The sequence below is a fragment of the Paramisgurnus dabryanus genome, chromosome 1, assembly GCF_030506205.2.
Source record: "Paramisgurnus dabryanus chromosome 1, PD_genome_1.1, whole genome shotgun sequence".
Classification (NCBI taxonomy): Eukaryota; Metazoa; Chordata; class Actinopteri; order Cypriniformes; family Cobitidae; genus Paramisgurnus; species Paramisgurnus dabryanus.
The window spans coordinates 50986802-51014393 of record NC_133337.1 but is presented as its reverse complement, the minus strand read 5'-3'; the positions used below and the strand labels follow the sequence as shown (position 1 = coordinate 51014393).

At 36.3% G+C, this 27592-nt stretch overlaps 3 protein-coding genes across 4 annotated transcripts in view; all 3 read right to left on the bottom strand.

Moving 5' to 3' along the window:
- myo1d (myosin 1D) overlaps nucleotides 1–9273 on the bottom strand; it is a 79570-nt gene extending 70297 nt beyond the window's left edge. Inside the window, exon 1 of the mRNA XM_065262970.2 lies at nucleotides 8788–9273. Within this exon, the coding sequence (XP_065119042.2) occupies nucleotides 8788–8882 (95 nt within the window). The 5' untranslated portion in view covers nucleotides 8883–9273. The remainder of the gene's footprint in view (nucleotides 1–8787) is intronic.
- Nucleotides 9274–9715: 442 nt separating this feature from the next.
- On the bottom strand, nucleotides 9716–13389 carry LOC135744466 (uncharacterized). Of its 2 annotated transcripts, none has more exons than XM_073816256.1 (8): nucleotides 13146–13389; nucleotides 12816–12890; nucleotides 12630–12695; nucleotides 12483–12545; nucleotides 12280–12349; nucleotides 11253–11699; nucleotides 11070–11165; nucleotides 9716–10972 (listed from the first exon to the last, which is right to left on the bottom strand). In XM_073816256.1, exons 2-8 carry the CDS (start codon nucleotides 12888–12890, stop codon nucleotides 10569–10571), a joined length of 1221 nt encoding a protein of 406 aa, XP_073672357.1. In that variant the 5' UTR covers nucleotides 13146–13389; the 3' UTR covers nucleotides 9716–10568. The 2 variants fall into 2 exon arrangements, with proteins under 2 accessions (XP_073672357.1, XP_065118685.1); XM_065262613.2 differs by having other exon boundaries at nucleotides 12271–12349; nucleotides 13146–13373.
- A 7387-nt stretch (nucleotides 13390–20776) lies between these two features.
- Nucleotides 20777–27013, bottom strand: pdk2a (pyruvate dehydrogenase kinase 2a). Its single transcript, XM_065262928.2, has 11 exons — nucleotides 26757–27013; nucleotides 26128–26269; nucleotides 25285–25356; nucleotides 24600–24784; nucleotides 24424–24513; nucleotides 24182–24259; nucleotides 23894–23970; nucleotides 23712–23810; nucleotides 22729–22839; nucleotides 22344–22457; nucleotides 20777–22235 (listed from the first exon to the last, which is right to left on the bottom strand). The coding sequence occupies exons 1-11, from the start codon at nucleotides 26872–26874 to the stop codon at nucleotides 22092–22094; spliced, it is 1230 nt and encodes a 409-aa protein (XP_065119000.2). The 5' UTR covers nucleotides 26875–27013; the 3' UTR covers nucleotides 20777–22091.
- Between the last annotated feature and the right edge of the window lie 579 nt (nucleotides 27014–27592).

Here is a 27592-nt window from a genome sequence, read left to right as displayed (position 1 = left end):
CTAACCTCTTTTACAAACATGCTACTGTAGACAAAGTCTGAAAAGGAAAATGTGTGTCCCAATTGGCAAACATTTACGTTTAACAATCTGAAATGTTCAGCCTTCACACTAACTTTCATTAGCTTTGCACTGACTATTCAGGAAATGAGAGCCAGGTGTAAATGCCGGGCTGAGGTTTTTTGTTATTTTGGACCACTCCCTTCATTGTCTTCCTGAGATCAGAGGAATGTTTTGTTCTCGCATCAGGATGACGGGAAGGGAATGATGGAAAAAATAGGCACGCGTGTTTCTACAATTGCGTTTCAGAGGTCAGCGGTAAAGCGTAAGAGGGGTTTCTAGTGGCTAGACTTGGCCCCGAGCCCATATGTAACGCTTCTGTGCTTTTACCACATGGTTCTGAGCCCAATATGATGTCACTGAGCGGTAGCGGACGAGATGACGGCCAACTCGAGAAAGAAAATAGACAGAAATACAAGAACAGCCAAGGGGACTCAGACGTTACTCAGCAAGCTATTTCATAAAGTGATCTCCGTCGGGGTAAAAAGAGGGCAAGGAGGGAAAGTACAAAAACAGACGAAAGAGAGAAATACAGAAAATGAGGTTGTTAAAACAACAACAAAAAGAAAAATGAATTAATAAGTGAAAAAGGGGAAATTAGTATAAACGTTTATGCAAGGATTATATGACGCACCAATGACCTGCTTAAAAATATCTAAAAAAGTTTACCAACACAATAGCCTCATACAAAGACATACATATACACACAGCAGACTACAATATGATTTCATTCATGTATTAAACACAACAGAAACAGCTCATTAAATACATGACACATCTCTTCTGTACCATCTAAATTATGTTATTAGACAAAACAGAGGATATATAATATCATCTATTAGTCTATGTAATGTAATCAAACCACGTCATCTGCTAGAGAGAGGAAATGGACTCTCTGGGTGATGGGTGTGGCAGATACACAATTTATTTAGGAGTCACTTGTGTGCATTAGGCCACAAAAATTAAATTTGGTGCTTTGGGTTTCCATTTCAAATACAAACCTGCAAATAATTCTAGCTTGCTGTAAACATGAGACGGGGTACAAAAAGGGTTACTGTAAAAATATCACGACCATAAACCCTAAAGACAGGGAAAGTGGGAGCTCCCCTGACAGGCTTCATCATTTCAGTGCCCGTCGCCAAGTCACACAGTCCACAAATGAGACGTCTGTGGAGCTTATAGCTTATTCTGGGGGAAAAAGGGTAAAAAAGCAAAGCCTTGTTTATGTAAGGCTGGTGATATGTTTCAGATTACAGGGGGTTGTATGGAAATTCTTGAGGGCAGACGGCTCCCTTTCTTTGCTGTTAAGTTAAAGAAGAGGCTGTTGTAGGAGCAATCGATGCAACAGCCTTTCGCAAAAACGAGACTGAAATGATTCAAATGAAAACGTCTGCTTTGAGGAGCAAGAGACAGGATATGTTATGTGAACCTGTCTGTAAAATCCAGGCTAATTCCAAATCTAATTTTGAGATTATGAGCATCAAAGTTTGATTTCACTTTCATTTCAACCATATGTAGGATGATTTTATGAAGAAAACAGTAAATGACTCTAAGCTGGGTTTTTATAGGCAAGCTTACAATATGTTCTTATGGGAAAATCATCCCCCAGGAGAGAAATGGGCTTGGAATTTATCTATTGGCGGCCGGTGACTTCTTTTTTGACACACATGTCTTTGAGTTTATACATTTATTGCAATGTAACATGAATAAATAAATAAATAGTGCTCATATAATATCTTCTATTGAAATGAGTCGAGGCTTGGTCCCGGAAACAGTTTTCCTTACCTCATAACTTAACAAGTGGAGGTGTCCTACTTTGAGTCTACACTTGAGTTTGCATCATTGTGGGCTAAGCAAATGGGCTGCATGCACATCAAGGGAGCACAGAAAGCATTTAGCTCCATTATACCACAATATTTAGTTAGACCAGTCTGAAAAATACAGCTGTATAAAACCATTATTCTTAATTTTTTTCAGCCTTCCGCTACTCAATTAGCTGCACTTCAGTAAAGATTCTACTTGTCTTAGTGTCACATATTCAGATGGTAAACCATTAAAGGGGGGGTTTAATGGTATTTCAAGCATTCTGACTTATTAACACAGTTATAGAGTTGTTTCCTCATGCTAAACGTAGGCAAAGTGTCAAAAATGCAGTTGGGCGTGTTTCAGAGTATTTCTGTGCCGAATGCACTTCGCCAGGGTTCGTACAAGTTTCGGCTAATTTTTTTCGATTACGGTTCTAACTGACGTTTCAGGGGTTTTCGATATGTATCACTTCTTTATATGGGCTTCCGCCGGAAAACTTCCCCCGGAAAACCCCGCCCAGCCGTCAGTCAGCGGGAGACGCTAGAGCTTGCTAACAGCTTATCACGCCACTCAGCTTTGTTTAATTTCAAAAGTCAACAATGGCACAACAAGAAGTGTGTTTTTGGATGTAAGGAGAAGACATCCAGCCTTATGGAAACAATGGATATAGTTTATTATCCGGATTAGCAGCGGAGTTTTGAGTGTGTGTTTGATGCGGTGGATTTTCATGACGAGTTACACGTGGTAAGTAAGACTTCTGTCTTATGTTGGAAATAGGCGCGTGTAAATTATATAAATGACACGAACATGTAGTGAATCATAAGTTAAAACAGTGTTGTATAGTGTTGCATGACTCGTACTCGCTCCTCCCGTGTTATAACTCCTCCTTCTTCATTTTTTCGTACGTTATCGGAAAGATTCGGTAAAGCTAATCTTTCTTTTATAAATCTAAACTAAAGACTCTTCAGAGATATAAAAGATGTCATACTACTCCATAGGTACTCCAGATTAATATCAGAAATGCAGAAACAGCGTGTGTTACGTGAGCTTTAAATATTTAGATTATGTTCACCTGTACCTAAATGTACAAATATGGCACTTGCTAGGCATACTTTTTATATTTCATATTCTCATTCTTAAATCTACAACCTTATGTCTGGTTTAGCAAAGTGCACCTGAGCTCTGTAAAGACTTTGATCCCTCTTATTTGCTTTGTCGGACTGGAATCGGGTTGCCATGTGTCACAGCTGGACTCCACATGATCCAGCTACTGTATAAAGGCAACAAGTGGCTTGTTACACCGTTGATGGGGCGAGGCTTTGTGGTTGTTCAACAAAAAGTTTTACAGCCCTGAAATACTAGCAGTGTAGCTGTATTTAAGTATTAAAATTGAATTCTTTGTCACAATCATAAGCAGTTCACATTCCTAAAAACAGAGGTACTGTAGAGCCTACAAACTTAAACAGTGGTAATCACATTGCATGGGTTCTGTTACAAAATAAAGGAGTAGTGGAGAGGCACCCTCAGACAAAATAAGATCAATGTCAGCATAAGTGATTGACTGCTGTCCAGAGTTTCATATCATTAATACTGTAGGAGGCACTGGCCATCTGGAACAAATACGATTATGTCATTTATGGCCTTTGTTAAATACTCCTGCCCATGCTGCCAGTGCCAATGCAAACGAATGTGACTTTATAGACTTGATATTACAACCTTTGTTTCAGAGCTGTCCAGACAAATTTGGTAATGACTAACTAATAAAGCTTTAAGCTATAATCTAAAAGTATAATGAGCAGTTTCATGTATTGCACTCTCAGAAAAAAGGTACAAAAGCTGTCACTGGGGCTGGGGCAGTACCCTTGCAAAAAGCACACCTTTTTACATATTGGCACCTAAATGGTACATATTAGGGTGATTCTCGTGAAATTAGACTTATGAGGTGTCATGAAACATTTTGATAAAGTAAATGCAAAGTAAGAGTACCAAAATAAGAAGCATACAGTTACAAACATCTCTTAACGTAATATTTCGCACATGATTTCAAATGACATCATACAAACCAAGTTTGTTGTTTTTTTCCTGTAACGGGAAAATTTTCATTACCGCAAAGTGTCCATGACTGGATTTGGGTTCTTTGACATGGAAATATTTATAATAAAAAAATCTAAAAAATAAAATGCTTCAGGGCATGTTATACCATAAAACTTTACAGTAAAGAAACATGTGGTATTTGGCGATCATTTTTAAATGTAGAGACAATAATAAGGAATATAAATGTGTTCAAGACCAATTTTCTCATCCTCCGCAACAATTTTCAATCATTGTTTAAGCCCTCAAGAACTAATATTTAAAAAAAAAAAAAAAAAAAAAAAAAAATGACACTCAAGATGACTACCAGGTAAGCTGTTCTTATTTTTTCTCTCCAGATAAAAGTTGCAACTTTTTAGTTCTCATTACCGAAACATGAGTTTGTAAATGCATATATTTAATGTAATATCATGTTGCGGTAATGATAATTTTTGATCATGATAATCTAAAAAAAAATTTAATAATGCTATAGGAAATATTTTTAAATCCTTTAAAAAATGATTATAGTAAGTTCAGACCTTAATATTATATGTGCAAAAAAAATTGGCTTCAAGGGCTTTAAAAAAAAAATCTGATGTTGGACACCTTCTAAGTCTGGATTTTGTGAGAAACACCCATTAAGACCTTTAAGGGTACCGTCCCAGTGACGGCTCTTTTACTTTTTCTGACTGTGTATTGCATGGCAAGGACTTTGTGAGGGTCAAAGGTGACCTCTCCAGTGCAGGAAAATATCAATAGGAACAGCGGTAAAGCTTTACATGCTGCCAACACTTTTTTTAAAAGCGCACTCTTCCTGTCAATTCCAGAACGGTACAACAATACAGCTACATGAAAGTAAAAGGTTAAACACATAGTCTAAATGAAGTGAAAATGTCATGCTGTCAAGGGAACACTTAACCATACTGTATGGCTCCTGTATACAACAGAATCTGATATATGGCCAAAACAGCACTCTTATATGATACCGCTTTCACACAGCAGTTATAAGAAAATAAAAAGCATCTAAATCTATAAGCAAAGAACAAATGTCCCCTTTTAATGTAATATGCCAGAAGTTCAGGACCTTACAAAAAACTATATACAAACACAAATAAATGCCGCATCATTACTAATTCAAAAAAATGCACTGCGAATATCGATTTAGCCATAGTATTATTTCAATGCTTACTCTGTGAAACTGATTAATACAAAACAGTAAAGCATACCAGTGCTGTTCTAGGAGGCATGAGCACTTTTGAAATTTGATTGGAGGACTGAAATGAACTGTGGTGTATAAATCTACAATCTTTTTAAGAGAACAACGTTTGATAAAACTGTCTAAGCAGCAAGCTAAAAGGCGCTGACATGGTATACTGGTTATCAACTATTTGATCTGCAGTATCAGAGCCAGTGTCTGGAAGAATTTGGAAAATGTCTCGAGCAGTACATGTAATTGTTTTTGGAAATGCTCAGAGGACTGCCAAAAACTTCCCCAAGATCCTAGGGGCAGACAAAACAAAACTGCCATATACAGTCAAGCCCCAAACACACAGCAGTCAAGCAGTGAATCCAGAGTACTACACATAAATCCCGGGCATTGTGTAAACACTGTTTAGATCGCACTTTAATGTACAGTACAGTATATCACCAATCCTGACACTTGTTTAACTTTACCGCTTTAGCTGCGAGTGATCATTTAAGCCCCCTACAATTAGGCCTAGGTGTTGGTAAGTTGACAGATTTACATTAAATCTCTTGGCAAAACATTTTGTCATACAGTTTTGCTAATAAAGGCTGAATTTCAACTTTGGAACTCTTAAAAGTTTCTTTGGCGGAACAATCACAGTGTAAACACAGCGGATTTCACCGAAAAATAGCTTATCTCAAATAAATAGTGGATATATCTACAATGTCAGATCTAATGAGGAAAAAATTATTCAAAGCTGTGCTTGGTCATGATAAATGGTCTTCCTGATTTCAAAATTCAAATTAAAGGGCTTTCAAAAAAAGTCACTCCAGAGGGCACAGGATGTGTCCTGGCACTACATAGCACCAGCTATTCCAGCTGAGGTCCCAGACACAGATGTGGAGACTGCAGAAGCAGGAAGCTCGCCTGGTCACACCCTCAGCAAATAACCAACTGCACACGTTATACCCAAGGCCATGCACTCTTAAAAATAAAGGTGCTTCACGATGCCATAGAAGAACCTTTTCTGTCTAAATGGTTCTTTAAAGCACCTTTAACATCTCCCTTACAGAAAAACATATTATGTGAATCCCATTGGAAACATGTGCATAATCTGGTGACATTTTTTTTTACATGTGATCGCATGGGTTTTACATGGGTTTCACATGGGTTTCACACACAAAAAAACACACATTTCACATGTGAATTTGCGTATGTGAAATTCACGTGACTTTTCTGTAAGGTTTTCTGTTTCACAAAAGGATCTTTAATGTAAAAATAATGATCATCAGATTATAAAAATGTATAAACGAAATGGTTCTTTGAGGAACCAAAAAAGGTTCTTCTCTATGGCATGGATGTGAAGAACCTTTTAAGCACATTTATTTTTCTGTGGCTAAGAGGTGGGAAAAACAGCTTGTGCCACTAAGAGGCTGTTTACACTTGGCATTATCATGCGTTTTCGACGATCGGATCACAAGTGGACGACGTTAATGTCAGGTGTAAGCGGTGTTTAAAACATTTTGAACGCATCCACTTTCGACCACTTTCAACCACATCTAGAGGTAGTCGAAACCACTTACGATCGGATCGCTTTGGAGTTGTGGAACGCAAATGTGGTTGAATGTGTTCGAACAGCCACACGCGACTGCCTTCTCTCCGCCCATTTATCTAATCTGAGGTATTAAACACAAGTTTTACGTCTTTTTTTGACTACTGGCGTGAACATACGGTGAACAGCGCTATTTTTAGCCTTTCATTGATAAAACTACTGCGGGTGTTCTCCGTAGTTTCGTTTTGAAAGCGTGAAAGTTGTGCGATCCTATTTCATCAATTGCGCTGAAAATTCAGAGAAAGCTCCAACATATAAACGCACAAAACACTGTGCAGCATGTATACTTGCTAAACAAGCAGCGGACTCCGACATAATATTAGTTTGCATCCATATAAACTCATAATTACTCCCGCTCGCGTTTGAATGACAGCAGAGAGACTCGCCCACCGTCTCACGGACCGCCCCCTCACAGTATTCAGGACAGAAGCGGTCGAAAGTGAACAAAAGAGACGGATTTAAATACCAGGTGTAAACGTAATGTGTCTCTCTCGTCCACTTGTGATCCGATCTATGAAAACACATCTTAATACCAAGTGTAAACAGCCCCTAACTGAAACCTGGAAGCATCTTTTGCTATTTGTTGACAGGATGTCTATCATTGCAAATTCCATGAACTTGGGTTGAAAAATAAATTCAGTGATGTACATACCAAATATTTACAATATTTAAGAGGAGATGCATGACAAATAACTGAAATAGGGATGCTTAACGATTAATCGTGATTAATCTATAGCAGAATAAAAGTTTTTGTTTACATCATATATGTGTGAACTGTGTATAATAATTATGTATATATAAATATGCACACATGCACACAAAATTTATAATTTTAAGAAAATATATATATTTATATATTAGGTATTTATATATAATATAAATTATACATAAATATACAAATGTATATACACATGTAAACATTTCTTAAATATATACATGCATGTGTCTGCATTTATTTACAAATGTATTATATACAGGTCACACACATATATCATGTAAACAAAAACTTTTATTCTGCTATAGATTAATCGCGATTAATCGTTAAGCATCCCTAAACTGAAATGTAACATAATGACCAGAAATAACTTTGCTCCACTGACAAGAGAGTTCATATGGATGAACATAATGATTTTATAAGATTACACTCTGCTATAGAGCTCTTTGACCTGCATGCTTCTTATCCAAGATAAAACAATCAAATCATAAAATAATAATAATAAAATCAGAAGTAAAACCAGATTATTAATCCAACATCATCGCATTAAAAAATGTGTAACTCCATGCCATTATAAAAATAACACATCAAATTTCAAAGCAATTTTAGCTCTCCTCCTGTAATAGTATATAGGTCAGTTAATTGGCATCCAAGAGTGATAAACAAAAACCATCTGTAACCTTTATAGCACGGTTATAATTAAACATTAACCAAAAAGTAAGTTACACTCCCCAACCACATTGCCCATGTTATCAAAGCCATTAAGTCATTTATTGACACTATGTTGATAAGGAAATGTAATCTCCATTGCAAAAAAACACAAAGGCAGGATTTCCACTGCATATTTGCTTGAACAATAAGGCCGATCTGAGGGAGGCGTGTTACCATGAGCTCTGGTTCAGCAGGTGTATCCAGTTGTATAATGCTAATAACTCCAGAAAACAACAATACAACAATGACGTGAATTCATAATGGTAATGTGAGGTGTATTGGTTGCATCATTGTACCTGTGAGAAAGTTAAGTTACTCCACAACTTCCACAAGTATCGGTCACTAAACTTTCACTTTTTGGAACAAAGCCAGTGTATATGGAGAAGATTGTAAGTGATTAAATTTATGCAAATGATTCCGATTTGTAAGATATTTTTAAATATTATTTTATAATATTTTTCATTTTTAACAACTTGCATACACTTCTCTTTATTTTATTACTAAAGTTTTATTCAAAATGAGACAAAAATCATCATTAGGGGAAACCTGTGCCCCCGTGCTAGACCTCATTGGGCGGTCAGTCTGCTGTGCTGAGAAAAAATGGGATTTGGTAAATGGGGACTCTCTTACCTGAGTTTCAGGTTGGCCATAAACTCCTCCAAAGACACATTGTCCAGAAGAACAAAGTCCGCTTTGCCGAACTCCAAACTTTCGTGTTCAGCCATAATAACGCGTTAAAAATATACTGATGCAAAACTTTAAAACGCCGTGTTGAATTCCCACGAATACACAAATCAATTCGACGACACAAAACTGGAGCGATAGCGCATCGCAATAAATTTGTTTACATTTGCCTAAACCGCGATTTGTCGGCTTGTTTCATGTCAGTATCTAACAGCAATATAAACACGCACTGCCTGTTGACTGTGAGCCGCGTATTCGTGTTAAAAAGTTAAAATGCTCAAAGCAGCACATGAAACTACTCGTGAAACTTTCAACACAACCTTCTACAGCCTCGCAACCTTTGACAAGCGATAGTCCGCTACATCGAGTCACTCATCCCTTTTCCGTGAACTTCTCTCGTCTCTATCATACGGTGGCTTCGGTAACGACGTGCTAGCGCGCATGCCCCTCCTCTTTCAGAGAGAGAACCGTTCGCCACGAGCTTACCTATGCTATCTACATCTGAATGGCAACGTTTAAAAGTTGGATAGTTTTGCCTCATGATTATTTGTAATTTGATCTTGACACTAACATTTGCAATGTGCAGTTACAATTGTTGTGGAAAAAAGTACAGTTACTCATTGTTAAATAGCTGCCGAATATCCCAGGAATGTCCGTCCGTCTGTCCCTTGGCCATATAAGGAGATGGATAACATCTCTCACTAAACAAACGGTCTAACGTACAGCTCCGCTGTTTATATCACGAGCAACTTGAATAAAAAATTAATAACTCAAAAATATGAACTAGAATATAATACAATATAATTGAATTGAATAAAATAGAATAATGCAAACGATAATTAGTTAACTTTTAATAGTAACTTAACATCAAAAGTACAATACCCAAGTTTCCATTTATACAGTACAGGTGCTCGCAGGTAAGCACGTTATTTGTTAAAAAAAAAAATTCTGCTTGAAAAAAGAAAAATAAATCTGGTATTAAAACATCATTGACACGTGATGTGAAAATGTCTACACAGTAACCTCAAGACACGGGAACGTGTTTAAGTTGAATGAGGATTGAAGATGAGGCACGAGGTTGCTCTATGCGCAGTTATCTATGGCCATTGTGCCATCCTCCTATAATAAACACGATACCTCTACTGCCCCCTACCTTTTACTTAGAAGATATACGTCTAATAGACTTTTATAATTTTACTTTACCACAGTATTTTTTCATAGTTAAATAGTGCTAAATAGTTTATAAAAATAATAGTAATAATAATGCATGTATAATTAAAATGTACAAATTACTGTATAGTAAAAATAAGTATGTTTAAAAAATAAAATGACAATTTAAATCAACAAATCTCTCAAAAAAACACATCTATTAAAGCCAAAATAATGAATAGCAGAAATAGCATAACATAAAAGTTAAAAAAAAAAGTTAATATTCTTTGTTTGCCTGTGGTTTCATTAAGACCCTATAACATCCACAGAGCCTTTATGTTGCACAAGGGTCCTTGTATAGTGGAGAAAGGGTCTACACACTATAAAAAGGCACATTGTTTTTACATTTTGAATCCCCCTCAACTGAAAAGTTCCTTGGGGATCTAAAAATTATTGCATTGCTGCAACTAAATTTTTTATTTTAAGAGTGAATAATCTAAAATCATATATTTGTATTACTACAGCAGCTTCTCACTGTAAAATGTTATACTACTGCTTCATTAAAAATTGACATTTCTTTAGACTTTTCTCACCATAAGTAAAGAACCACCAAAAACGATGTTGTTGGATGCAGAGTTGGCCCAAGAGCGACCACGATTATGGGTCACATAAACCCTAGTACCCTTGCGCAGGGTCGTCATGTATGTAGAGAGATTTCCAACAGAGTTTGGGCCCTTAACATTGTTATGGGACACAGCCACCCAATAACCATTAACAACGAGCCACAGGTCTGTCACCCCACCACCCCAAGTCTGTGAGGAGAAGAAGAACTGATAAACCCCTGACACTGGAGCTCGAAATATTCCGGTGCGACTGTTAAACGCCCTGCCCTGATTCACATATACTTTCCTGTATACGATCCTGCTCACTTTTCCTGAGATTCGACCCGGGTAAGAGGCAAAGAAATGGACATTTGCTTTTACTGCAGGGATAATGGAAAAGACATTTGATTATTCATCATTATAAGGCAGATTAATTGTAATGATACGGATTCAGTTTTAACTTTATAAAGACCTCACCTCTCCGTTTGTTTCTCCTACACATCCAGGTGATTTTGTCTCTGCTGATACAAGATTCACTTTTCCTGCATCTTCCACAAACAAGAGTGTTGATGTCTGAAAGGATATATATTAGTTTATGTAAGAGTTTATACTCCACCCAGCAAAAAAAAAAATGTATACATTATTTTAAAAGCACCTTACCTGCACAGTATGCCATATGGCAGGCTACAGGTTTGACGAACCTGTAGACGTAATAATTTCCTCTACATGCTTTCACTTGAATTGGATGAGATTTAAACAAACAGCAGTTGTTTTTCCAGTTTCCGCATACTTTGCGTGTGACGATTCCGTCTCTTATCCGTGGATGACCGCCGGCGAGCCACAGAGGTGAATGTGTGCCACACATCTCTTTCTTCACACACTTCTCAGGCATCTGGATGGTTTTCCCACGGTAGAAGAGACGGTACCAGCCCCTCCATTTCATACTACGGTCACAAACAACTCTCTTGGTGGTGTAGTTAGTTGCTCTCCAGGCCTGGTCCAACGCTTTGTAGTGATTGCAGGGGTCTAAGCCCGCATCAAACTCATCATCACCAGAACCCTCATCATCCTCAACCTCACTGAGCCATTTATTAACCAGATGGTTGCCTATCAAAGACACAAAACAGAATAGTGTCACTAAGGTATCGGATACACAAAAAGAGACAAACCCAGCCGTTGGGTTGAATTAACACAGAAAATGTTTATATTTGACCCAACAATAGGTTAAAATAACCTAACATCATCTGGCACAGGTTGGGTTCATCCATTTTTAACCCAGCGCAGTGTTGAAAATAACTGAAGACATTTTTCTTATGATTTACACAAATATTTTTACGGTATATTACTGCTTATGATTAAATGCTTGAAAAAAAGTAAAAATTAAATAGATTATTTTATGGCATCATGTATTACTTTTATTTTTAAGAGTGTACATAAATAATGCTGGATTATTTGCATCCCAGCGTTTAGTGAATAAGGGCAAAAAGTCGTGGTGTTAAATTAGCCCAAAAAATTTTCATATTTGATCCAACAATGTGCTTAAACAGACCAGCATTTTTTGTTAAAACAACCCAGCATAGGTTGAATTACAAACCAGCGGGTTGGGTTTGTTCCTTTTTTTCGTGGGTATGCATGAAATTCTTTACAAAACTACACGTTAATTAATAGTTTACAGTACCTGACTGACCGCTTTGCAAAGACGTCACATTCAATTCCACATCTGTATCAAGAGGCTTTTGTGGACAGTGTGGTAATACCTGCATTAAAAGAAGACGATGTTTAATGTTTTACAATACAAATAAAGATTTGTATTTGTCCTAATAGGTCTGATTAAAATTTGGAGCTGAACATACATTTTTTCCATCCATCAAAAAAAACTGTTGGCTATACCTGACTCATGGCATCTTGCTTTTGCTTCATCACTGCTTGTTCATGTTTCAAGTTTTCCATCTCCTACATAAATACACAGAGGAAACGCAATGCTTGCATCATTCATTCATCAGAATTTATATTTAATTATATTAAATGTTCCCCTACCTTATACACAATAGCAAGCTGCTCCTGCAAAGGCTTGTCCCCCATATTCCAAGCTTTAAATGTATACTAATAAGCAAGGCAAACACAAAATAATGCATTTTAAATTATTTTGCACATTAACTGTATGTTAGTCTTAAATATTTATAATGAATGATGAATTGTGACAATTTGATTGTATTTATTTACTGTAATATATTTATTTTCATTGGCAGCTGCACAAACCACCAACAGGGTCAAAAGTTGGATGCACAAGGCAACCATCTAAAGGAAAGAGTAAAAACTGCATTAGACATTGGATTATAACAGAATTTAATTTTATTTTTTTTAAATAATGTAACAAATTTAAAATTGAAAAAATAAAAACATTTATTTAAAACAAATTAAATTGTTGACGTGCTTATTTTTTATTTTATTTTTGAGGTGCTTTATTTTTTGACGTGCTTAAATTTTTTTCTCTCTTCCTTTTTCATAAATGTGTGCTGTTTGTGTCAAAAATGATAGTCAGTTAGATCTTACCTTTTCACAGAGTGCTGATCTCTATCCTTTATGCAAGTGAACCAGTACAGAGTTTATATACTGCCCCTGTTTAAGGGTGGACACTATTGCCATGCAAAAGGAACTTAAAACTTTGACTTTCACACCAGTATGCTCTTGCATGAAATTATGGTCACACTGTTCACAAATAGGGTGTTAACATGTACGTTAAAATTGCCATTGGCAGTTTTTGAGCTCATGAGGTCAGCAAAAAATTCTGTGTAAAAATTTTTTGCATATTTAAAAAATTTGATCAGAAAAGATATATGGTTCCATAAGGTACATCACGTTGATGCATTACATTTGTGCACTTACAGTAATTAAAAAAGATGAAATAAAAAAAATAAGAAATAAACATGTCAACAAGAAAACAGGATTGTATATTAAGACATTAAGTTTATAAGGGTATGAAAAAGTGCGACATTAATGCTTAATGAGTTGAACAGGTTCACTCTTATAGATGGTTGTTATCAGACATAGACCAATTTTTTTGTCATTAGTTTCATCTGTTCCCTCCAATAGCACATTAACAAGTCGTTTGACTTGAAAATTTTGCATTTGTAAGTATCATTCAGAAACCACACGTCAAGTCAATGGTTAGTGCAAAGAACAATTCTTGCATTATCAGCGCAATAGTAAAAACGACACTGCAAAGGCACGAACAGTAACTGCAGACCTTTTATGTGCAATGTTAATGGCCTACAATTGATGTCTGATGTAACATTAGATCAGTAACCGATTGTATAAACTGCTCAGTGGTTCTCAAACTGGGGACCGTGAGATGGTGACAGGCCCCAGTTTTATGACATTTTATAAATACATTCATTTATCATAAATTCTGTGTAATTAAACCTCAGAATAATAATGCTACTAACCAACAGTACTTCATTTAATATGTTTTGTTTAATTCTAATTTTAAGTTTTAGAATGTTTTATGGCATACGTTTTCTTAAAGGGGGCCACGAAGGGATGTACCACACACAAGGGTGGCTGCACGCCGAAAAGTTTGAGAACCAGTTGCTTAGACTAGTCTTACAACTTTTATTTTATTGAGATTTTTCATTTAAGTTACATAAAAAGGTGGACTGGTCTAATTTGAATTAGCAAAGTAAAACTGATTACCGCGAACGAATTGCCAGTTGATCAAAATACACTCACAGATGAAAGATAGTTGTCACTGGGACAGTACCTTTTAAAAAGGTTCTAATCTGTACCATTTTGGTACCGAATATACCTCTAAGGTACATTTGAGGTACCAATATGCACCTTTTAGGTATAAAAAGAGTACTTTTTGAAAAGGTATCCCCAAGTGACATCTTTTGTATCTTTTTGTACCTTTTATTCTGAGAGTGTAGTTCATAAGACACAGTCCTAACTTAACGGTTATGTTAATGCAACCAACCACAGTTTATACAATACTTGATCTAATTTTCAGAATATTTCATCCTACATTGTAAAAAAATAATGGGTCATTTTTAACCCAGTGTTGGGTCAAAAAGGGACAAGCTCAGCTGTTTGGTTAAATTAGGTATTATTTTACCCAAAATTTTGTGTCGAAACAACCCAGCATAGGTTAAATTACAACCCAACAGGCTGGACTCATGGGTTGAAAATAACCCAGCCTTTTTAAGATTGTATGATTGTTCTGATCCCATTTTTTTAAACCCTAGTTAGTGTGTAATGTTGCTATAATAGCATAAATAATACCTGTAAAATGATAGCGCTCAAAGTTCACTGCCAGGCAATAGATTTTCTTTCAAAGCTTTCAGTGAATGGTCACTTTGGACTACAGCACTCTACTTCCTGCTTTAATGACGTAAGTAGAACAGTTTTTTGACTAAACTCCGCCCACAGGAATACGTCAGTCGCCAGCTAAGCTAAGTAGCTAACGGCAAGCTAAGCTGCTATCGAATCACAACACACTAAACAAACTATACAATCAGAACTCATTTTGTATTTCTGAAGTAGGGACTTCATAGAACAAGACAGACACCAGTCCGTTTTTAGGACAGTGAAAACAGCGCTATACAGATAAGTAATTTATGTGAAAAATACTGTGTTTTTACACGTGAAACATGGACACATTGCGCAGTGTTAACACAATCGAAGCTTCAAAAACACAAAAAGAACGGGACCTTTAATATGATTACTTTCACGCTAAGGGAAGAAATAACTTTTGAAAAAAGGGTTCAGAATTACCTGGTGCTCATTTTTATGAAAATGTAAGGAGTCAAAATAAGGTATAAATTATAGAAAATATGTACCATAAATTAAAGACGCTGTGACAAGTAAATGATGCTGCTCAGTAAATACCTTTGAATAATAAGAATCTGCAGTAACTAATGATCACCACATAGTGGCGACCTTATTTCAGAACTGGGCTACAGCAGTTACACTAGCCTGGTTTTATAGAACATAACTAACAGTACACACATGAGATTATGAGATAATGTATATTTATGTGCACTTTCATGTATTATTTTAAAATAAAACTTTGTGATGATGGGCATATTATATCATATGCATTTATTAATGGCTAAATTAGGTTTAGCTTAAACTTCTTCCTAATACATAAAAACTGCTTTTGTCTGATCCGGAAATATGATTTTAAACAGAACCAGCAGGATACTAGTGTGAACAGTATGTAAACATACAATAACAAATCATAATGTGACGTGTAACGGCATCTGGCAGCCACTTCTGCTATCACTGTCAATGCAGCAACGAGCAGCTGATTGCATACAGATAAGAAGAGTCGATTGAGTACAACAATAAACTCTAGAATGCAATGTTCTTGTTTACATGTGCAACACTGCCATCAATCTTTTTTACATACGCAATTGGAAAATTAGTCAACAGCCCTGGGGAATGACAAGCAAGGCAGATAGATCAGAACCTGTTGTGGGTTGTGATATGTTTGCATACATTGCAAACCCTGTGCTCACCACAAGACCACCTCATGACCTCACACCCCCACCCAGTCCACTCACCCGTAGGCAAACACGTACACACCATCATATATGGCCTGCTCTGAGAACTGTGCTTCATCATATCAGGATTCCTGGAAGTGGTCCACTGCAGTTCGTCATGGCTATAGTCGCACATCTGTGCAAGTTTTACCACGTCAGAGGCGCAGGTGCCCTTACCAAAGATCTCTGGACATTCTGTTCATTTAGAACGCTTGGATACACAAACCAGCACTGTCAGATTTAAGATACAAATATTGTCACCAGGGTGGTACCTTTGGGTGCATATTAGTACTTGAAAGGGACTACTGTATAGGTATCTATATCAGTACTTACTTGGTATTGGGACTGTTTTAAAAGGTACGTCCCAGTGAGTGCATAAGTATCTATTAATAGGAAATATTAAATGCTATATATTATTAAAAATGGGATGATGTTTTCCATATATAGGAAAGCTTATCACATGATTTTTACATCAGCAAGGCCTGCATGAACTCTGGGTGTAAACAAGAAATCCATTTATATATGGAGGACCATGTGCCGTGTGTGTTATGGTATGTGATATATCAAGGAAGCTGACTTTCACAACAGCACTTGTTTATCAAGTAGCACCTGAGAAACTTCTTTCAAGAACAAACTTACATGGAGAGAAAATTGTTAATCTTAAGTTAACATCATTAAAATGCACATTATAGCCAACTACTGAACAGTTTTGTTAATCTGTTACTTTGTTTAAATGTCTCATCTACTTTGGCCCATGCTTATTTTCCATTCATGCCTTATTGTTACTTAATGGCATCTCACTTTCATAACCTGTGACCTATAAGAGGATGTTGTTTACTATTGAATTTAACCTCTGCTTCACTGGGCAAAAGAACAGCACGTAGTACCTCACTCCACACATCAATCATTGTCATTCTAGGTTCCTGTAACTGTTAGAACATGACGCTAGGAATATCAAGGTCATGGTCGTGGTTCCTATATTGGCATAATATAACGTAAGTCACTTTAAATGAAAAAGATGACAAATGCATGAATATTAATGCACAGTATTAACTTCCGACAATTTCCTATAAATAAATAAGTGTTAAAGGAAAACACCACAGTTTTTTAATATTTTACTGTGTTTTACCTCAAAATGACAAATGAATACATCCCTATCTTTTTTCAATGCATGCACTTCATCTTTGTACGGCACGTCATGAATGTGTTAGCATGTAGCCTAGCCCCATTCATTCCTTAGGATCCAAACAAGGCTGAATTTAGAAGCCACCAAACACTTCCATGTTTTCCCGATTTAAAGACTGTTACATGAGTAGTTACAAGAGTAAGTATTGTGGCACAAAATAAGGCCCTGTTTACACGTACATGGTTATTTAAAAAAAAAACGGAGAGATTTACCTTCGTTTGTGCCCCTCGTTTACACGCAAACGGAGAACTCGCCTCTGAAACCGATTGTTTCTAAAAACTCCGGCCAGAGTGGAGATTTTGAAAATCTTCGGTTGCACGGTGGCATGTTAACTGAGACAAACGGATGTTTAAGCAGGCAACGTCACAGAGTATGCGCCAGAGCTCGCACCTACATCAAAAGTCCGACCTATGTTTACATGTGACTGCTACTCTGAACGCTTTCAAGATCACATTTATGTTCGTGCAAACTCGTTTGGCGTGTTTGTATTTGCAAATACAGCTTCTCCATTATGTCGAGGAGCAGAGGCGAGTGCTCAGAGGTCAGCAATTTTACGCATGTTCGACTTCATGCGGTGCTGGAAAAACCGACAGACGGATGATGTCAAGTACCGTGAGAGCGAGTTGAGAAATCACACAAAGAGTTCTAATTTTGAATCGCTCTCGCGGTACTGTGACGTCACCGAACACCTACTGCAACAACTCCTCCCTCCAATACGAAGAACCAGTCCGCGTCACCACCAGCGCTGCCAGTGATTGGCTTACGTGGGCTTGAGCTTCTCTTGACGGCATATATGCACGGGTACGTGTAAATTAACACTTTTATGAAAACTGACATGTCTGCACAATATTATTTTTGAAACCGGAGAGGTTGAAATGTCCGTTTATGAAAATAGCCGCCCACGTGTCAACGTAGCCTTAAACGATTTTTTAAGCGAATAAAAAATAAGATCTTTATTGTATGGTGGAAGAACACTTAGTTTGCAGCACTTCCACCTCGGGGTGCAGTTACATCTTCACTCCTGACTACTCCCCATCTCGCTCAAACTTCTTAAAACTCAAAACGCTTAAATAGGAAGTGTTTGGTGGGCTTCTGAATTCATCCCTGTTTGGATCCTAAGGAATGAATGGGGCTTGGCAAAGTGCTTACACATTCACGATGCGCTGTACAAAGATTAAGTGCATGCATTGAATAAAGATATATGTATTTATTTGTCTAAGTTGAGGTAAGAACATAGTAAAATACTGAAAAACAGTGGTGTTTTCCTTTAGGTGTTTCTTAAACTGGGACAGGCGCAAGATTGTGCAAAGTGGGCCAAGTTGTATGACATTTTATAATACCCATTAATTAATTGTAAATTCTGTGTAATTAAACCTCAAAATAAGGCTACTAACCAACAGCATTACATTGTTTTGTTTAATTCAAATTCTAAGTAAGTGGTTGTTTTATGTCAACATGGTGCCCGCAGGCACAGAGTCTGTGAGTTGCACGCCAAAGCACATAAAATTACAATTTTTTATTTAGATTTTTTTTATTTAAACTTGTCTTCTTTTAGTTTATCACTGATTCTTGAAACTTTGGCAAAAACATGTCCCACTAAGAAAAGTGCTAATTCTGTTGGAAATTAATAACATTTTCATGAAGAAAAAGAATCAATGTTATAATCAGGGGGTCCTTTGCACATATGTAAGGTTCTTTTTCATTTTTTATTATTTTAATGATTATATGCTGGCCCATTGCCTACAAAATCAGCTGTCCTCGGTTAAGAGATAATCATTTCAACATGATTAAAAAAGCCAAAACTAATAATTGAATTGAATAATATATTTACCAGATGAAAGGGTACATTGTAATATGTATTAAAAACTACAAACACTGTGGTTTGAACAATATTTACTATTATTTTGTGATTGCTCAAAATTTGTACCACATATTCGTCACCACCGTCAGATATTTATAAAAAGCAATAAAATCAAATAACTACAGGGTCAACTCCATTCCTGAGGACCCCATTTTCAAACCTTTAGCTTTACTGCATGCTTCAAGATCACTCAAGCTCTTGAATGTTTGCCATTTTCTCTTAAACTTGTTCATATTTTTGGACACCGCTACTTTGATCACCATAACATGTCAACACCGTCATCTTTGTAAAAATAATATTAGATTAGATTATGAAATAAATGTATAATTTTTAAGAAGAGGTCTGAAGTAGCTAGCAACAGAGGGGAAACAAGATGGCTAATGTGAACAACTCATCTATTTTTTTTATATTTGGTTTTTGTCACCACCGTCAGGCTTTCTGTCTTTTCTGTCAGGTTTTATGTATTTTCGGAAGTTATGATTTGATATTTGTTCATCACAGTGCTCAGGATTGTTATTTTTTGGACCAAATATTTACATAAAGTTTAAGCAAGGAGCCATTGACTTGAGTGACTCTATTAATACAAAAATATGTTTATTAAATAAAAAAATCATTACTTTTTCTATTTAGTCGTTTTTCCAGTTATTACTCATACAACATTTACTTTAAGCCTATTTTATGAAAAAAATACGAACAGGGGAGGTTGCACCAGTAAATTGCTGAACAGCCAAGACCTTGGTCTATAATGATATACCTTCAGATTTTGTAATTAAACTAACTTTTTTTTTTTTCAAAATTTTAACCTGTTTTATCCGAATTCCCAAGAATAAGTAGATAAGTAAAGTAAAATAAAATCAACAAGTAAAAAAGTAGCCTTCCAGTTGTTTTATACATTGTGGTAGCCCTACAAAAAGGTTAAAGACGCCTGTTTAATTTCATGAATTTTCTTTGGGGTGGGCGCAAACCCTTAACCCCCCAAATATTTTTCAACATTCCACTCACTTTTATTATTTTCTAGTTGCTTTAATCACATACAGTACAATGCTTGAAAGCCATTATTATTTAAAGGGATAGTTTACCCAAAAATGAAAACTCTGGTGGGAACCATTGACTTCCATAGTAGGAAAACAAATCCTATGGAATTCAATGGGAACCGTCAACTCTGTGCGTACCATATTTTGTCAAAATATCATTTATCACAATACTTCCATTAGTAGTTGTTTATCCTACTATGGAAGACAATGGTTTTCACCAGCTGTGTGCTTATCATCATTTATCAAAATTTATCATTCTTTTGTGTTCATCAGAAAAAAATTCATGTAGGTCTTAAACAACATGAGGGTGGGTAAATAATGACAGATTTTTCATTTTTGGATGAACTATCCCTTTAATCATTAAATGGATAGTTCATCCAAACATAAAAATTCTGTCATCATTTACCCACCCTCATGTTGTTTTAGACCTGTATGATTTTTTTAAAGTTTAATGGATTGGATATCTATTTAGTTTATCATCCGCCCCGATTATATGCATCAATAAAACTTTCAAGTACAACACAATGACCTCAATGACTCACAAATGACTACACTACACAGTGTAATATTAACACAAGTTTTTATTTCCATTCTGTACACACGATTTTACACGGAGAACGTATTACAAAAATAAGTCTTTTTAGGATGTTAGCATGTTTTAGTTAAACAAACAGAACATACATTTAACATGGTCCTTACATGTAAGTGCTCCCCCCCAATATATATATATATATATATATATATATATATCATAACAAATGCACAATTTTGAGTAATGCAAAACTAAATCTGAAAAAGACTAAGCAGAGGTCCTAGATCTGGCAAACTAACTCTAGATGAGAAATCTAAAGTTTTTTAACTCGTTTAACAACACAAGTGCCCAATACTCTGGATTTGAAATGCTCGGCAAATACATGCAGTAAGTGTTTCAAGTTTAAACATAATTATTGGTACAGTACATTCTTATTGGTTCTAAACACATCTGTGATCCCCAATATATTATACATTAGTAATAGTTCATAGTTCGAAGACAAAACTAGTGATGACGTGAATATGTTTGTCCACACGCTCAGATCCCAAATAAAGAAATACTTTATATTAACATTCATCATTTAATAAGGAGTGTTATGTGATGTCAGTGCTGCTAATGCAGATTTAACATTCGGTTCTTCAAGTTCCCTAATGGGGTGGTTTCTCGGACAGGGCTTATCCTAAATGCTGCCTAAATTTGCACTGACATATCTTAAAATATATCAGTGCCCTTGTTTGTCTCACGACGCACACCAGTATTGCTTTAGTAAGGTATGTTTGTAAAAACTACTTACATGTCCTACTAATAAACTAAACTCTGCAGAAAACCGCCCCAAAATGATCCATTAACGTAAATGATCCAACATTCGTTTCATACTGATTTATAACAATACCATGGCTATTAATCAAGTTTCTTAGCACAGGTCTGTTGTTACATGCTAGTTCCAAAAAACAGCGTAGAGGACCACTTCTCTTTTCTTTTAACACTGTTGTCCATTGCTCCTCTGGCCCGAAAACTTCCCCATCACTATCTCCCATAGAAGAAAGGGTGATTTATATATAATTTGGCACTAAGAGTCACGCTTCATATGAGTTGCTATTGTCTGCAGGTAACACTATGACAAAACCTACTTTCTCAAACCAAAAAGTAAATGATATAGTCATGATGCAGAAGAAATCCATTGCATGCGACAACTACAGTATTGCGAAGAGATTACGCAGCTTTAAAGTGAGCGCAGAGATGGGGACCAGGCCACGTGGACACCATCCGGTCCCAACCTTCCGATCGCCCTTCGTTCCCGTCAGTTGTGGAACTGTACTAGATTCCTTCCAAGGGTGAATTTCTTTTCACTTTGCCAGCCGAAACACAGCCAGGTCAAGGGGCTCTCTGCTGGGAACGCACCAATCATCTGCCCCTTGACTGACTTCGTAGTTTCGCCGAGCTGTCTTGTTAAAAACCGGGAGTCTCTCCACTGAGTCAGTGGATAAAGCCTGAGGAGAGAACACATTACATAATATTAAGAAAGTAAGTATAATTTCATTCACAGCAATTAAAGTGTTTCCAGTTCCCATGTGTTCCTAAGCACATTTTAAATGTACCTTTAAGTGGATGACTGCGTCAGTGCCGTGGCCCTCCATCGAATAAAGCTGAAGATCACCCTGGAAATACTTGGCATAGAGCCTGGAGATGGGCAACCCGTAACCAAACCCAGCCTGCAGATAAAATTAAGCTAATGTTATTGAAAGTAGACTGAGACATCATCAGACTCTACCCAGCATGCAGTTTTAAACTTAAAAGACGTCTATTAGCCGTCCAAGTTTAATAGACGTCTAGTCTAGGGTTATTCATTGGTTACACTAGTCTGTGAAATGATGGCTATTGCTTGAAACATTCCTATAGAATGGCATTAATAATTTTAATGAATGAATTCATAGTTCAGTAGCTTTGGTTTATGAAGGATTAAAAAATGAAAGCTTGACTGACCAATGGAGCTCTTTCCATCGCGTCCATCTGAGGGGTCGGTGCTGTGGAGTACATGTAGCTAAACAGATTCTCCATCTTCCTAAAGGGAACTCCACCACCTCTGTCACTCATCTACAAACATAAAGATTACATATTTAGGAAAAAAGAAACCATAGACAGACTCGGTTACAGTGTGACATACAGGACAAACAGATTTCGGTCAAAACTTTGACCTCTGATCACTTAAAGTTGGCACAAACACAGGCCTTAAATCAGCATATTGTCAAGGTAACCAAACAACAAGGTCATTCAGCTCTAATCTAGTGTGTTACACAACAGCAGGTGCGTTGGTTTGTACAGTTTCGCTGAAGGGAAAATTCGCTGCTGTATACGGTTATGTCAAGACTGGGTTATGCAACCGATAAGTTTGTTTAAATAGGCAGTAACGACTGAGCTATAAAAACCGTGGGATTTTTGGATAGGCAAGCTACAATCCAAGTACACATGACACAGTTGCATATTCGGGTAACTAACTATAGGAAAAAAATCTATGTTTAATCAACTTGGAATTACAAATAATTGCAACTTTCTTGACCAGTGGAAGTTGCTAAAAATTATAAAAACTAAGTTTGAATGTAATGTAATTTTTATAATTTATAACAACTCCTTTTTAGTAAAGAAAGTTGAAATGAACTGTAAATTCATAAAATGTAAGTGGAACAAGGAATTTTTACAGTGTAGTAATATGTGCAATAGTTTTGTAGACTAAATAATGCACAGTAATGCAATGTACATGCTGGACAAAGCCTAGCTACAATTACATTATCTGTCTTTGAAGTGGGATTGAATAATTTGCTGCACTTTTCATAAAGTCCAGTGCATGGTGCTTTGTACTTAGTTTACACATAAAGTAACACATAAAATCAAATCCAACTAAGATAAAATGTGAAAGAAAATAAGTTTGGAGCTTTTCTTATAATACAGATCTTTTCCATTCAAGTCACCTTGATAGTGAGGTCCTCTCCTCCTACAGCCACCATAACCTGAATAGGTGGAAGACTGCAACCATCCTTATGGTTTTCAATGGTTGCTCTCATAGCATTCTGTAAAAGGAGGCACATTGTCATGACAACATTCAGTTTCTCTTGGATAAACAGCATTGTTTGAGGACAGAATATGAGCTCACCTTAAACAGTTCAAACAGCATATGGTACAGATGGGAAGGCACATACACTATGTTAATAGGCTGATTCCTATTATTTGCTGTAAAACAAAACAGAAAATCCAAAAGGTTGTGAATAAACTTGTTAAAAGGTTTAGAATTATTGTTGTAAACGGACAGGCACAGCAGCATTTTTAATAATGTCTTAAAGCAGTTCATATTGTAACTTAATGTAAAATTGCATGTATTGGTGAGCTCTGGACAGTAACATATAAATTTTCCACTTTATTTAAAAATGATGATTTTCCTTACTGTTGAGTTCTTGAAGCACAATGTCTGGGGAATTGAGGTAGTATTGATCACACAGCATCTTGGCACTTTCATAGGCATCTAAATGAAACATATGTGGAGACACAATATTTTTAGAAACAAATAAAACTGTTATGTGTTGACTAAACAAACCGCTCACTGATCTGAAGCAGGGTGTTACAAACACCCACTCAGCAGCAAGTTTTTTATCAGACTTCAAGCTGATTTGTTTACTTATACCGTACCTTTTACAACTTCTGCCACCCGACAATGAGGGTCTATACTGCCAATGGTATTGGGGTGAACTGGATTTGTGGTACCATCAAAAACAAGAGCTGAAAACAGTTATAATAAAAGGAATTAATTAAACAATTCAAAAAATGAAACTCATATGTACTTAATGGTTAAATATTGTGCTCACTGTGCTGGTTGATCAGCATTCTGATGGATATCCGGCTCAGGTAGAAGCGATCCAGGAAATACTGAATATTCTGGTTGGTGACTGGATCTTGGTCAAAAACCTCTTTGTATTCGATCACACCTTGCGCCATAGTGGGTACGACATCATTGTGCCTGTTTCGGATGTTGACAAGAGTAGCCACAAACCTGTGTGCATAGTCAAGAGGGTTAAACTATGTCGCTTTTGCTAAATGGACCCATGTTTGGGTGAATCTCACAAAACCTGTCAAGAACATATTGCAGACCAACGTCATATTTTATTGCATAAATAAGAAACAGAAATATTACATAAATGTGCTTAATTGCGACAGATATCTTCATGCTGTTGGAAAATTATTATAAAAATTGTATTATATTTATAAAAATAAAGCTCAGATGCAAAAAAATTTTGATAATGATACTGACCAAATGCCATTGACACATATTATTTGTTCATCAAATACCTTGGCTACATGACTAAATGATTAAAGTGCCATTTGTGAAAATAAAACATATTAGTTACTGACTAATACAATTTGTATTGCCTCTTTTTATTGTGAAATTACTGAACCTAAACATAAGAGTCTGATAAAAAATGTTTTTTAGGGAGGATTGTGAATCTCAACTGTTTTCATAACATGCAACTCTTTAACCATTTTCGTACTTACTCCTCTAATGCACTGTGGTCATCTGGACTTTTATCCAAGAAATCCAAGATCTCCATTAAACTCTGACTATACCTTGGCACACACAAAAAAGCAGAGGATATGTATTTACATTAAGAATTTTAGGTAAGAAGGAAAAAAATTGTTAACATTTTAGATACTTTCTTGACACGCTTTTGTAATATGACAAATCACTTATAATTGTCCATGTTCTGAAATCACACACAATTTATATAAATTATAAATGTGTTGGATCTTTTGAGATGGATGACAAAAAGCTTAAGCTAGAAAAGGGAACCATACACAAAAACATTGACTTAATGTTCTTGCAAAACACCAGTGCAACAATGTTGACATCGTGCATTCTATGCATATTAATGGAAGAGTGTTTTGTTTTGACTGTGTCTAAGTTTCCAAGTTTCCACGAGGCAGTGAAAATAGTCCAAAGTTCATAACACAGAGACCCTACTGGAAGAACCCACCCAGACAACAAATGTAGGACAAAGTTCACGCGCTCTACGTCAGCAAGTGTTTTGGCGCTGCGCAGACTGATCGCCCTATGACATCAAAGTAACGCGAGAGCGATTCAAGTGCATTGCTCTCTATGCTTTTGAATCGCTCTTGCAGTAAATTGATGTCATACACCGAACAGTCTGCACATCGCCGCATGAAGACAACACACGTCAGTTTTTGGCCTTGTTTCAAGTAGATCACGGAGTAATGCTATAAATATCCAGTTTGAAAACACGACCATTTAATCGTCATTTTTAACAAAAGTGTTATTTGTACAAATACACTAGCTGTGCAAATCACTTCATTAATGATGTAACGTTCTGTATAACTTACCAGCCTTGAACCATTTGCACAGAAGGAGTTGTAAGGAGTCTTTTGGGAAGCAAGTTGATTTCCTTCATAATGTTGGAAAGACGTACAGGCAACTCTTGTCTCAAGAAAACAAAAGACGTCTTCTCACATGCGTTTGTAGAACCTGGTTAGTAGAACCAGAAACAACAAATATAATTTTTTTTATTCAATTATATTAATTTTAATTTCTAATTTTTATGTTAATGCTTTGATAGGATATTTTAAGACATGCCAACACACGATGGTATATAGTAACCTTGGATCTGAAATTCGCAGTTTTCATACAAGTCATGAACAAATATATATCGCAGGGCCGACACACCAGCTAAATGATGCAACACTCGGCTGATATGAACGGTGCATTATTTCGGTTGATCATATGCAGTCCACATGCAAACAGCACATGCAATGCAACGCACCCAATCATAAACGTACATAATGTACATCGTAGTAGTAACACATTACTGTATTAGCGCCACGTAAATAAACCCTGGGCTGACTGCACCACGATTACTGACAACTGCAGCATTGTAAGCTATGAGTCAATCAGCCCGAAAATACACAACATTTTAAATACACCGAAATGATAACACAGGAGAATAATTACTCACCAAAATCTATAAACTGTTTCATAGAAAGTGGTGAAGGCGAAAATTTAGAAAAGTGCTCGATGTGTTGAGGCGCATTGGCCAAAGCAGCATTCTTCATAATAAACCTGACGAACTTCATTTCGATGACTGGTCTTAAACTGATTTAAAACCACAGATGCAGGTATCCAATATTTCCAATAGCTATGGCGTTGTTTATAATGCATATACTGCGATGTACGATATTTTCTAAAACAGCATCTGTTCATCCATAACACTCAACAACCAATCAGACCCCAAGTTTACTATTACTACTCCAGATTTGTCCAATAGCGAGGCGCGAAGGCGGAGCAACGTACGTGCGTCTCATGTTCATACAGTACGTTGAGGACATAAACAACACGTGCATACTCTTTGTACTTCTTCACATTATAAACGGCAATGAATGTTAGACAATAAGCTTAATTTAATAAAATCTCTATTGGTACATATTTGTTTGGTTTTCAGTGTATTTTATTTATTGTGTCTTATTTCATTTAGCTTTGTGTTAACATTTTAATTTTTTTTAACACAAAACTTAAACCTAATTTTACCCCTGTAATCTTATCAGGACACATTCATAAAATATTCATGTATAATTTACCTGAAGAGGCTTAATGTTATGAACTGTGAATGCATGGTTGAGGACATTATGTTCCATCAAAAACTCCAAGAACAAGAGCAGGCCAAACACATTCTTGCATAACCAGGACAATCTCGATAAGAGGAAGTCACTCATGCATAATTTACCAACTCCAGACAGTCATCAGTAGGCTAAACGAGTCAAAAATACCCATCTGTGTCGACATTTCTATGAGCAG